The sequence below is a fragment of the Ranitomeya variabilis genome, chromosome 6, assembly GCF_051348905.1.
Source record: "Ranitomeya variabilis isolate aRanVar5 chromosome 6, aRanVar5.hap1, whole genome shotgun sequence".
In the NCBI taxonomy this organism is placed as follows: Eukaryota; Metazoa; Chordata; class Amphibia; order Anura; family Dendrobatidae; genus Ranitomeya; species Ranitomeya variabilis.
In genome coordinates this window covers 47,837,214-47,851,412 of record NC_135237.1, presented here as the reverse complement: position 1 = coordinate 47,851,412, position 14,199 = coordinate 47,837,214, and the positions used below count along the sequence as shown (strand labels likewise).

Below are 14,199 nucleotides of genomic sequence, written 5' to 3'. Positions count from 1 at the left end.
GACACTGAGAGGTTAGAAGGTACAAATTAGGGGGCACGGGCAGGACAGAAAGCATGGTGCTAGGGGACACTGGCAGGATAGACAGCACAGTTTAAAGATTACTTGCAGCACTACAATCACACTATTAAAGGCATTGCAGACACACTAGGCACAGTCTAACGGTTGACAAAGGTAACATATTGTGGGCAACCACATGCGATAAACTGAGGTTATCAGCCAGCACAGTATTGGGGAGGAATTGCTGCAGCTACAGTGTTAGAGATACTGTACTAGTAGAGCACCTCTTCATAGTAACAGGCGAAGGGAGCAAAGTGACTGCTTGATGGCAAATGGGAAATGGGGCTGTGGGCTGCACAAACCCAACGACCAGCTATACTTCAGATGATTGGAACCAAGAGATTGTATGGGGCCATCTGCATGACATTGTACCATACAGCACATACCGGTGCATTGCTGGTCTAGCTGAAGACATTAGAAACTAACTCACAAATACTGCACTTAAATAAAGAATGGAACTTTCTAAATTGTCTTCCTGTTCTCCTTTTCAACCTTCACGTTTTTGCTCTTATTTTACTTCCTAACTGTAATTGACCTATAATTAGTTCCTAATTGACTCTATTTTAGAAGGCTTCATGGTACAGTTTGATGTTGTTCAGCCCGGTACTAATTATAATTTGTCCCAAGCCACTAATTATAGTACCAATCAAAGATTATTGAGGATATTCTTGTGTATACAGTGTTACCAGCTGTAAACTATATATATATATATATATATATATATATATATATAACAGATATATTATGCATCTTCACACTGTACACTACCTCACATGGTGCCCAAAAATATGAAGATGCATAATATATCAGAGTAATTTGCTCTGAAAATGAGTGGACAGTAAGTCTGAGTCCAATCACTGAGGAAAAGGCTGGACAGAAGTGAATGTCAGGGAGCCACAGAGAAGCAATGTCTCGGAGATGTCCCTGAAACAAAGCTGGAAGACTTGCAAGTCTTGAGCCCCCATATATTAGGCCAATGTAGGCCAAACCCACTGATTTTGACAGTCGAATGTGTATTGGGGCATGGAACAATTGGTTGTTGAGGGAGTTAGGGATCAACCACGTCCCATTTTGGAATGCCTATCCTTTTGTTTTCCTGAAACGTCTGGCAGCGTCTCGCTCAAACAGAAGACAGGAGCATTCGGCAGAGCAAGCAGTCCTGTGTATAGGTAGAGACTGCCGAGATAGTTGCTGACTCAATGATGGCTCTCGCTGACAGCCATCTAAGGTGTATGGGGATCTTCAGTTAGACTGTTAATATGGAAGAGTCAGAAGCTAGCAGCCATCTTGGATGCATTGTGACCTTCTGGGGGATTTGTGGTGCTCCTCCTGGTCCTCTGGGCATCAGAAACTACTGTAGAAGTAAATATAGTTCTCCAGTTGTTCAATTACAAGATCCCACCAAGAGTCAGTGCAACCACCATGCATTGTGTGTCATTTTTGTCAGTAGTAACCAGCAAGGCACTTGTGCATCTTTGCAAGCACAAAAATAAAGGCAATGCATCTGCAATATTCTGATGGGTTTCAGTCCAGATCTTGGTTCATTGACTTTTTTGACACAGAAGGTGTATATAATGTTTAGGCACTCCTTGTACTGAAGGGAATCAGCCATAATATCACATTTTGGATGTTCTCTTTAGCAAGTAATATATTTGCCAATAAAAACTTACATATTTGTGTTTGCTGTTGAGGTCAACCAATCTGCTGCCAATCCAACCATGTCAAGACCAGTAGATAGTTGATTGAAATATCTTGGATGCCCTGAGTAGCAATAGAAAGTAATAATATTTCAATTATTCAATAAACCAAATTAAATGCGAGTAAACTAAAGTTTGTATTGTTTTTCAAAGGCTAACCATTATAATTTTTTTTCATAAATCAATAATACACATGGAAGTAAGAAATTTTGTTTAATTTGTAGAATGTACAATCATTTGTAATAATAATTTTAACTGACTCTGAAAATTCAAAACTTGTTATAAGTCTTACAGAGGGACGCAGCACTTCTGAAATTACCAATATTTTTGGGCGCGATTACAGAAGCATTAAAAGTTTTCTTGTGAAGTCAACAGGGTCACAAAAAACGTGAGGAGAAAAGAAGACCACACATTTGCTGCCAAAGAATTGAGAAAAAACAAATGTGAAGAAACCGGGAAGACATTATCCATCCTCCAGTACTGTCATATTCCAGAACTACAACCTCCCTGAAGGCCCAGAAGTACAAGGTGTTCAGAGACACAGCCAAGGTAAGAAGGCTGAAACTGGACCACCACTGAGCAAGACACAGAAGGACAAGGTGTTCAGTGCTTAGAGACATAGCTGAGGTAGGAAGATGGACTCAATATCAGCCCCCAAACCTACTGTCTGTTTTTAGAAGACACTTTCTTCTAGCATTGGTACAGGAAAAATCTGCATCTTTCAAGAAAACCATGATTTTATGCAGGACAATGCTCCATCGCAGAATCAAAGTCTCCACTGCTCGGCTGCCAGTAAAGGCCTTAAAAATGAAAGAACAATGACACAGCCCTTTCCTCTCCTGACTTAAAACTTATTGAGAACTTGTGGGCGCTTCTTAAATGGTAGATTGGAAAGTGGTGAAGGAAAATTGTCACCTCTCTGAACAGTGCAAGGGAGGATGTGGTTAGCGTTGCCCAAAAAGTTGATCAACAGATTAAAGGGAACTTGACACTTGGTTTTTCCCATAAAAAGTAGGACCAGCACCTGTAAGCCCTATGTTACAGCATACTAATATTGTGTATATATGTCCCCAATTCGATCTGCATAACACAAAAAATAGCTTTTATTATACTCACCTGTGGCGCGGTCCAGTCTGATTGGCGTTTCTGGCCCTGATCTGGCATCTCCTCTCTTCTTGCGGTTGTCATCCTCCTTCTTGCTTTGTGCGGCTGACACATCCTATGTCATCTATACACTGTCCTTTACTGCACTCCTGTGCAGGCATACTTCTCTCTGCCCTTGGTCTTTTCCTGTGCATGTGCATTACAGTATAGAAATACGCCTACGCAGGAGTGCAATGGAGGACACTGTGTAGGTAACGTAAAATGCATATATCCATATGAGGCAAGAAGGAGGATGGGGATCTCAAGAAGAGAGAAGGCACCAGATCAAGATTAGCGACACCCATCGGACCAGGCCGCGCCGTAAGTGGGTATAATATAAGCACTTTTTGCATTATGCAGAGCGCATTGAGGACTTATATACAGCATTCCAGAATTCTGTAACAGAGTGTTTACAGGTGCTGGCTAGAGAAGAATGAGCACTAAAATGCTCGAATGTTCGTTACTCGAATTGAGCAATTCCTAATGCTCAAATGCTCATTTAGAGTAATAATAGGAGTCAAAGGGAAATCTGAACAAAGAGCTTTGGGTGGCAGTGGAACACTTTTACTTTACTTTAAGGACTGACAATAAAACATTAAAAATCGAAGAGAACTTGTTGATTACAGGAAAACAATGTTAACAAACATTTTTTCCTGTAAAATTACTTGTATATAAGGCAACATTTTAAAAGGATTTAAAAAAAAAAAAAGTAAACCAAGATTGAAATTTATAGTAAACAACTGGAAATTTGAGTGTAATTTCTGAAAGAAGCAAGAACTGCCAAAAATGTGATGTAAGATGGACTCAGATAGACCATGTATTAGACATAAAGGAGGGCGTCATACACATTCTGTTCAAATTGTCATGTAGTAGTACTCCTAGACTTGTAAAGGCTATGCACTAAGTGCTAAGCATGCCAAAAATTACAAGCAGGGTCATCCATACACCCTTAAAGGCACCAACTGTAGTTCCTCATTCAAACATTGTGAGCAAAGTATAGTTGTATAGTTGACCGACAGCCCTGTAGTTGTTCAATAATAAAAGTATTCATCAAAAATACAAATTGCCAAATAACTGTGCCCACAGTGTGTTGTTGCTTATTACCATTAAAGAAAATCTGTCGACAGGTTTTTGCTATGTAATGTGATAGCAGAATGTTGTATGGGTAGAGACCCTGATTCCAGCGATGTGTCACTTACTGGTTCATGTCGTTTTGATTAAAACCTCTGTTATCTTGCTGTAGAACTACTAGTGCTCTCAATTCTTAGCTTTTCATAACCCCGCCACACCACTGATTGACAGATATCTGTGTACACTGTACACATCTTCCAATCAGTGGTGGGGGAGTGGTTAAAAGAATTAGCTACGTAGAAAAACTAAATGAGAAATTGTAAGTACACAGTGCTATATAATATGATGATTGCAATGTATTAAGAGGATACAAACTTTGATGGGAAAATTACAAAAATCAGTAATTTAGGAAAAAAGTTCTAGCTCTTTTAAGTGGAGAAGAATGAAGTCGGGTTCTCCACTATCTAGCGTATTTTTCGGATTATAAGACACACTTTTTTTCCCCCAAATTTGGGGGGAAATTTGGGGTGCGTCTTGTAATACGGATATAAATTACCAGTACCATTGCTGGAGGCCGCAGGCTGGAATGAGGGGGTGTCCGGCTGTGCTGCGGGTGCATGGCGGTGCTGCCGGGGTGTCCGGCCATGCTGTGGGGGTGTCCGGTGCTGCTGTGGGTGTCTCCGGTGCTGGGGTACAGGGGCTCTGCTGACATTTTGTGAAAGGCCAGAGCCCCCAGCAGTTCTATGGTTTTCTGTATGGTGGGTTCCGGGAAAATGGCCGTCAGAGTCGGCGCATGCGCAGATGGAGATCTCGGCACCAAGGTCTCTGGAGCGTTTTTGGTGCATTCAAGTTAATGGGTGAAAAATGCTTAAAAAATGTTGAAAGAAGTGACCTGCTCTATGTTCAAAAAACTACACAAAGCACAAAATACTGATGACAAAAAAAATAATGTGTGTGCATGAGATTTCTGACATCTCATAGGCTTTGTTGGTACTGTGAATCGCAGCTGAAAATTAGAATAAAAAATGCAGCAAAAACGCACAGTGTGAACTTAGCCTTACAGTTCAGCTTAGCAGCATTGTCAAAGCACAGTAAACTATAGAATTAAAAATCTCTCCATTGTAGACAGTGGCAAGGATTTTTAATAAGTTATATTGCAAAGTTGCTTGTTTTTGTAACTCTATAAATTCTGTTCTGTCATATAAGCAAGTGAAAATAATTTCTATCTGTAGTGGGTCTGTGTTATGACGTACACCATTGGCCCCTGATGGCCATCATCCGGTTTCCATTATGGTGGTATAATAGTGCAGCAGGCTTTAGCATAGATGTGAAGCGAAACCTAGCATATTCTATGTAGCTGCGGTCCTCTTAGGGTGCGCATAACGACTTTTTGGGGGGATATGCTCCATAACCTGCCTGGAAATAAACATTAAAAAGAATGAACATACACATTTCTATGTTGTTCATATGTTCAGTATTTGGGGTTTTTTGATTTGTAAAAATGCAAAGTGGATAAAAGAAGTGACCTGGTGACCTGACCATTCTGCAGGTAACTTTCACTTGGAAATTGTTCACTATTTTATACATAGCAGTAAAATAAAAAAAATGTTGGAGGTAAAGCTATCGAAAAAGATGCCAAAAAAGACGTTTCGGGAAAAACACTGACAGCGTTTTCCTAAAGCGGCTCCTGCTTGCAAGACTTAGCGGGATCGCCCAAGTTTAACAGACGTCGTCTGCACATATTGAATAGTTATTGCTTTTCTTTCGTCATTGCTATTTGTGTTCTTTGTCCTACTGGTGATAATAGCGTTAATGAATGACAGCCCTGATAACAAGCAATGCTCCACATGTACAAATTCCTACTGGCTTGTGTCACTTGGAGCGTAATAACTCCCCATTCTTTACACAAAGGACAATTCTAAATATTCAACTATTCATCTAAATAAACACAGTTAATAATCTGCATTAATGTCATGCAAATGATGGATGGTGGAGAATTTCCAGCCCTATTTCATCCGGAAAGATTTTCTTTTTTTTCAGAGATCTGACTTCCAGTTAGCGTTGTAACTGAAGGCAATTAAAGCTATGAATATAAATGGCTCATTATGAATGAGTCCCAAAGTGATATCTTATCAGTCGCCCGGCCTTCGATGCAGGGAACAGCCTGGGGCCGCTGTGTTTTTACACACTGAAATCTGTTTATTTCCTAAAATCCTATTTTAAGCCTAAACATTGGTCTGTAGCCGGCGCTGCTTTGTCCCGGGCAGATGAGACTCGGAAACAAGATGGAATCTGAATGAACATCAATGCAGTTTATCAATTGCAGAGATGACGCTGCTCCGTTATCATGTCCTTGCACATGTGGGGAGGACTAAGCCGACACTAGAGATGCAATTTTCCCTATCATTTAACTGAATTATCCAGGGAGGGTTATGCCTCCTTTCATGAGAGACAGAAAATTGTGTTTTTCCCTGGAAAGAGGAATTGGATGTCATTGTATCATAGATTATTGCCATTTCCATTTCCTCAAATCGAAGTTGAAAAATGAAATAGAAATCAGAAAAAATAGAAATAGAGCTAAAAGCTAAAATTTCTGCAAGTGTAATCTAGTCACCAAATTTGTCCTATTGCCATGTCCCCTTGTTCTAAGCGATGTTTATAAACTGTTTATAGTGATGTGAAGTCATCATGCCACAAATATCTCCATGATGGGAAACAATTGGTCTTTGCAATCATGTGACTTCATATGAATGACAAGTCTTTACGTCTGATTTGTAACCTGGTGGAGACAGCAATATAAAAACAGCATAGAATACGATTTCCAGGTAGCCAGAAACCCCAATTGTAGACACGTGTTTTGGGGGTTTTGCCCCTCATTAGCGCAAAGCAAGATAACTGTCTGAGTGAGAAATAAGAGAGAGTAAGATATGTTTCCATTATTTTTTATTTTGACTGTGTCACCATTTATAACCCTACTACAGCTACTAGCCAGCCTGAGTACATGTGGGGGTTGCTTGGTTGCTAGGTAATCCCCACATGTAATCAAGCTGGCTAGTAGCTGTAAATCATTCAGCTGCAGCGATGAAAACTAAATCTCCGAACACTAACAAATACTTGGAGATCACCCGAGCGTGCTCGGGAAAACCCGAGCAACGAGTATATTCGCTCATCACTACTCATTATGACAACCATATTATATATGCGTTACTAGGGCACTTTTACATTATAGATGTGGAGGGTTTGCCACCATAGAAGCCCCACTTTAAAAACTTTGACCCTCTATGTATTATTATTATTATTTAACAGCCTCCGACTCGATCTAGAGCCATGGCGACTTGATGGATGAATGATCTGTTGGAAGATCGATCTTGTGTTAGCCTAAATAGATCCACCAGGGTCTTCTCCACCGTTATTTTGATTTCGTCAAGCCATCCGGTTGCTGGTCTTCCTCTTCTCCTTGTTCCTTTTATTCTTCCAATGATGATGTCTTTCTCCAGTGATTGCTCTCTTTGCATGATATGTCCAAAGTAGGCAAGTCGTAGCTTGGTGAACCTTCCTTTGAGTGACATGTCTCACCTGATTTGTTCCAAAATTGATTTGTTTGTTCTTCTTTCCATGGTGTTGATAACATTCTTCTCCAGCACCATTACATATTATGTTATTTGGGGTATCATTTGAGCCAGGACCAAAATCAGTTTACAGGCAGTGTCTCTATATTTAGTGGCTGCTCATTGTCTATAATTTATTAGGTAATTTTTAGTGATGAGTGAACTTGCCCGAAAATTTTTTATCAAAGAAAATAACCGGAAAAAGACCTTGTCTGGGTTCAATCAACTGGTCACAATTGCGGCTCTCATGGATAGGCATCTTCTATTGTTTAAGTGTATATACTGTATTTTGCTTTTTATTACATTTTTATGATCTTCTAAACATGCGATTAAGACAATTAAATCTTGAAAACAATCCTAATTTTATATGAACCCCTCTCTGGCTACATGTTGTGCGGAACATCAGGCTGGGACAATTCTATCACATATTCAGCATCTGCTGTTTTTGATGAAACTCTATTTCTGTTTATTTTCACTGCTGATTATATTGAAATTGATTTCTATACTAGACATACTGTATAGTAGAATATAACCATCTCAGACAAGACAATTTGAGGCTATTTCTTTATCTTATTTAACTTCATGAACAGAATTGCCAACTTGATTTTTTTATTTTTTTCCTGACAGCTTATCAAAAAATCAAGCACAGACAATATTTTTTACAGGCACATTGGAAAACCATAAGAAATCATTATGATTATAAGTGATCCATGTCAACAGCTAATAATTATTATATGAAACATCAACTGCATTCACAATGTTAGGGCTAGCGGAACGCACCAAATAATAAAGAGATTGATGTGAGGTGCATTCGCAGCCCGAGGTCCACCGTGCAGAGATGGTACCTGCTGCTATGTAATGGCGGATGGACACTTAGCTTACACGTGGGTTAGTATTCACCCCATGTGAAATGGTAGTGAGCTCTGTTGCTTCACAGTCGCACAATACGCTGCACCCTGTTAGCAGTAACAAGGTGCAGCTACAAGACACTAGTGGGATCCCTAAGAATCACCCCCACTAATCTGGTGATTGAACTGGCTCTGACCCTCGGTGGCTTTTGAGCCCACACCTGAGGACACCCCAAGTCAGATGCACAGTTCAAGCGGGAATTCCCACCCTATACTGACGGTTGTCAGGAGAGCGCACTGATGGCGCACGGTGCCGTAGAGACGGGCACTGCAACATGTGCTTAGTGTGCAGATAGCACTGTCGGGCGCTAAATAGCTTCCACCATTCGTAAGCAGTCAACAACACGAGGAATTGGAATGATTAAGGAGCTTTCATCCATCAACAGTCATTCATCTACACACACACATTGTCAAGGTCTATACTAGCGCATGGCCGAGCGGCCATGCGAACCTTTTATAGCAGTAGCAGAGCCTGGAAAGGCCGCAGTAACCAGCTACACAGTATCAGCTCGAGCCAGACACTGGCACCAACATCTCTGCTGAGCAGGTTCCACTGTGGCAGGAGAAGAATGGGAGACCGCAGTGGACATGGTTCGAGATTCCCCCTGAACAGCAGCTGGAACTTGACACCTAACACACGGGGAACAGTAAAATTATGATAAAAATAAATAAAAAATATTTACATAAGTTTGCTTATCTTTAAAAAAAATTACGGGCCCATTAATTTTTTTTTACAGACAAGGCAAACAAAGTGCCCTATTAATTTCTGGACAATTGGCAACCCTGCTCACAAATTTTAAGGGGAAGGGGGAGTGACTCTTCTTTAGAAGATGTATTATGTGTTGAGTCTCAATGTTGCCTAAAGGGGTTTGTTGCTACGTTTGTATTAGTCAGCCATCAATATCTGATTGGGTGGGGGGTGCAACATGGTTACTGTAGATTTAAATGAATAAGAGGTGGATCTGTAGTACCCGGACACGGTATCTATAGTTTTGAGGGAGCTGCTATGTTCCAGCAGTATTGGAGAATCTCTGACTAGTGCAGGAACATCTGATCATTGGGGTATACCGGGTGTTGATCAAAGATTGATGGACGATTTCCTGAGGACAGGCCTTCAATAAAAAAAATTAGTGGCCAACTTCTTGACTAGTGATTCAAATTTATTCAATGTGAATCAAACGTGCAATATCATACTGTGACGTCTCTCCGGAACCCAAAGCATTAGCGCAAGTACATCTGCAGCGCCCCAGAGTCCTGGTCGTTGCAGTACTGATGCTCCGCCGCTAAGGGGGGCTATGGTACGTCTGATGGCACTGAAGGGGTTCACCTGACCAGGTATCACAGACACCAATACACTTCACAGTCTGGCCTCCAGGGGGAGCTAAGGGTGCTATGTATTAGGCCACTCCTCACAGTCTGGTAAAACTGGGGGTTAGATACGAAGTTAGAGAGAAGCTGACTGGGAATCGAACAGGCAACATCCTGTGGCAGGGGGTGTTGCGGGGAGAGACTCAGGGGGGTCACTGTCAGGGGTGGGATCCTGACAGAGGCCTAGCGAACAGAGAGAACGTTACGGGACCGCGCCTGCTCGAGATAGCGGCGGTGCCCTAAGAAAGGACAAGAAGCGAGGTTTTTTGTGCTGAGTGAGAAACGAGATCAACGCAACAAGGAGAAACACCAGTAGGAGTCGTGCTGTAAGACGAGGCAACATCCTACTGAGGCGCGCAGCCGTTGGCCAGAACGCCGAGGAAGTATAGAGCTCCAGGCCTAACTTCAAACCTACGGCAGGACAGTCAGTTATAGGCGGGCTGTCTCACCCAAATCACCTAAGAAGACATAGGGGGCAACAACAGGAGAGGGGCGACACTAGGGTCCCGGAAGAGCTCCGAGCCTACCCGTCATACGGGTGCGTCCTAGCCATATCATCTGGGGGACGAAGAAGAACATCATAATCAAGTTGTGAGGGAACTTCAGAAACAGACACAAAAGTTGTGGGGACTATCCCGTAAGCACAGCAGGGGAGGACCACAACACACAAGCCCTAGAAGGTAGGCACAGATTTCCACCTGCAAAGGGAACTCTGGAGGTGCCAGCCTTGCGCAGCCCGGTTAACCGTATTCCGGACTGAGGAGCCTGAAGCCTTCAGTAAAGAGGTAAAGAGACTGCAACCTGGTGTCCTCGTTATTTACTGCGACCTGCACCGCACCATAACATCATCACCACCCACACCTTTCATTGGGCGCCCCTCAGCAGGGTCACGGACCGGGCCTAGCCACCGTGACAACCTCAGAGCAGAGACTCAGAGGCCCGGTACCGGGTACCCCTCGGCCCTGCGGCAGTGGGGGCGCTACAACTTGGCATCACGAACAGGATCTACTTAAGCCTGAAGAATCAGGTCATGTGTGCCTTGGAACTGTGATTTATAGTGCTTGGACTGTGACTTATTGCAAAGACTGTGCACTGCCCTTTGCCGCCAAAAACCGCCGCCATTGTAGTACCATGTGGCGTGTAGGAAGAGTGGGGCGTGTCATCGTGGGCGTAGCCTGGTAGAGTGGCGCGAAGGTGGAACCAGCCCCTCACCGATACTACTATGTCCGGGAGATATGCCCATCAACGAGAAAGGTCCGCCTCCTAGTGTGGGATGGTGGAGGAGAGAGAGGCCGCCCTCCAGACGGGGAGGAGCAAGAACCACTGGATGCCACGAGGCAGAATCTGGTTGGCAGCATGGCGAGTGGAAGTCACCCAGGAAAGGGGGAGAAGACCCGTACCAGTCCCCGCCAATGGGGGCCGAGGGAGCTCCTACCAGGCTGCGCAGACCAGGAAATCCTCGGAGCGGAGGTGGAGGAGCTGTGCCGGCAGTTCCGGAGTCTGTGCCAGCGGGCGGCCATCGCTGGTGAGGGACCGCGTCATCACCAGGCGCTGGTGCCGCAACTGGCAGCAGAGGAGACCGGCGCCGAAGATGCTCCGGAAGCAGGTAACAACGACGACCCTGCCGCGGCCACCGAAGAGTCCTTGCTGGTGGATGTGGACTCACCTCCCCCACGACCACCCGGACGGGTGTGTAGTCGCATTGAATGCGAGAGGCCCTGGGAAACCCTGCAGACGGCCGACAACCCCCTGCAACCCACCAAGCAGCCCGTAAATTTCCAGGGAGAATGGGTGACCTTCAAGTGGACCCGTGCGGCCACCACCGATCTGATTGGGTTCCCAGGGGACATCCAGGAGAAGGGGGAGAGTATCGAGGTCATCCGTCAGAGGGAATATCGCCAGCAGCTGCCCCAGCAGGAGGAGGAGTGGGCCCGCAAGAAAGAGCTACGGCGTCAGGCAGAGCGGGAAAGGACCTTCAGGCTAAAGCCCGGGTCAGGCAAGCTGCTGAAGAGGACTGGGGCCCGCAGCGCTGTGGAGTCATCAGCACCTTCCGGCTGCAGGGAGGTTGGGGCTTTATCAAAGAGCCCGGTCTTGCGTTGGAGGTATTCGTGAACCGGCGGGATGTGGAGGCGCACCTCCTCGAGGGACACCCTGGCCGTGATCTTTACCCGGGGGACCGAGTCCGGTACACCCGCCACTGGGGAGACAAAGGGTAGTATGCCTTGCATGTGCACAAATACAAGCCGGAAGTGACTGTGCCACCATCCGGCGACCCCCCGGGACCAGCGGTCATCGCTCCAATCTCCCTGTGTGCCAAATGCCTGCGGACCATCACCCCGAGGAGAACTGTGAGTACACAAACCCCTATCCAGGGTGCGGACGCACTCTATGTGGTAGTAGGTGGAGGGCAGTCCTCACGGAAGCCACCCCCAGACTTGGAGGAATAGACCCTGATACCACAAAAATGTAAATAGTTAACTGTTTGTCTTCTTGCTGCTACAACCCGATCAGGGTAACTCTTAAAGGGATCCCTTTGTTTACCCGGGATCCCTTTCTCTGCTTTTGTTTTTGTTTTCTGTTTTATCATTGTTGAAAGAACTGCTGGATCATGAACACTGCATGATTACAAACTCACTGTAAATAGTTTGCACCTTCTTAAAGGTGCCCTCTACTGGTTTTACAAAAGAAGGGACTCTTTGCGAAGAAACTGTTCCTGGAAACAGCACCGGAGCCCTTGCTGTATACGAACTCGCAGCTTGAGAAGTTGCACTACCTCATAGAGACTTGGTCCCTTCTTAAAGGGGACGTTCAACGATAGCACTTAAAGAATGATGATACTTTAACAGAAGAAGTAATAATGCTGACATGTAAAGTTATATGTAGTCAGACAGTTGATAGTAAGAAATGTTTAATGATGTGTTAGAGAATGAGGACAGGAAGTGAACCCATACGGGGTTAGGCGGTGAGTCCTCCTAGGAGCCATACGGAGATGGCTCGGTGATCCTGAACTGAGAGATGGATGATACGTTCTATACTGTGTATAGTAGTAGAAAGGCAGTAGGCCCGGGCGGAATGGGGCGGTCCTGCAACAGAACAAGAGGCAGTAGGCCTGGGGCAGATAGACAGGCGGTCCTGCAGATGTAAAGATGGAAAATGACGAAAAGTTGATTAGCCTTATAGTGTTTTATAAGAAGGTCTTTAGTGGATACAGCGTGTACGTCCTTAAAGGCAACGTTAAATTATTGTTCAAAAATTTGCACTTAGTAGAATACCCGGTTGGGTAGGAGAAGTTATTTATAGTACGTTATTTAAAGTATTTAACCATGTTTGCAACGTTCAAGTGTCCTCACCTCCCATAAAGGGAAGCTCTGTTCAAACTTTGCTTATTGTTATTGCATTTCAAAATTGTATGTCTTTTTGCTGACATGTATTGTTGTTTTCTTCCCAGTCCAGGAGTACTGGATTTAACCGGAGGGGGAGTGCAGCGCCCCAGAGTCCTGGTCGTTGCAGTACTGATGCTCCGCCGCTAAGGGGGGCTATGGTACGTCTGATGGCACTGAAGGGGTTCACCTGACCAGGTATCACAGACACCAATACACTTCACAGTCTGGCCTCCAGGGGGAGCTAAGGGTGCTATGTATTAGGCCACTCCTCACAGTCTGGTAAAACTGGGGGTTAGATACGAAGTTAGAGAGAAGCTGACTGGGAATCGAACAGGCAACATCCTGTGGCAGGGGGTGTTGCGGGGAGAGACTCAGGGGGGTCACTGTCAGGGGTGGGATCCTGACAGAGGCCTAGCGAACAGATAGAATGTTACGGGACCGCGCCTGCACGAGATAGCGGCGGTGCCCTAAGAAAGGACAAGAAGCGAGGTTTATTGTGCTGAGTGAGAAACGAGATCAACGCAACAAGGAGAAACACCAGTAGGAGTCGTGCTGTAAGACGAGGCAACATCCTACTGAGGCGCGCAGCCGGTAGCCGGAACGCCGAGGAAGTATAGAGCTCCAGGCCTAACTTCAAACCTACGGCAGGACAGTCAGTTATAGGCGGGCTGTCTCACCCAAATCACCTAAGAAGACATAGGGGGCAACAACAGGAGAGGGGCGACACTAGGGTCCCGGAAGAGCTCCGAGCCTACCCGTCATACGGGTGCGTCCTAGCCATATCATCTGGGGGACGAAGAAGAACATCATAATCGAGTTGTGAGGGAACTTCAGAAACAGACACAACAGTTGTGGGGACTATCCCGTAAGCACAGCAGGGGAGGACCACAACACACAAGCGCTAGAAGGTAGGCGCAGATTTCCACCTGCAAAGGGAACTCTGGAGGTGCCATCGGACCGGCCG

The 14,199-nt window shown here is 44.8% G+C and overlaps 1 protein-coding gene across 1 annotated transcript in view; it reads right to left on the bottom strand.

Moving 5' to 3' along the window:
• Positions 1-14,199, bottom strand: part of GAD2 (glutamate decarboxylase 2) — a 110,385-nt gene that overhangs the window by 79,565 nt on the left and 16,621 nt on the right. The window contains exon 5 of the mRNA XM_077268423.1: positions 1,728-1,818. Within this exon, the coding sequence (XP_077124538.1) occupies positions 1,728-1,818 (91 nt within the window). The remainder of the gene's footprint in view (positions 1-1,727; positions 1,819-14,199) is intronic.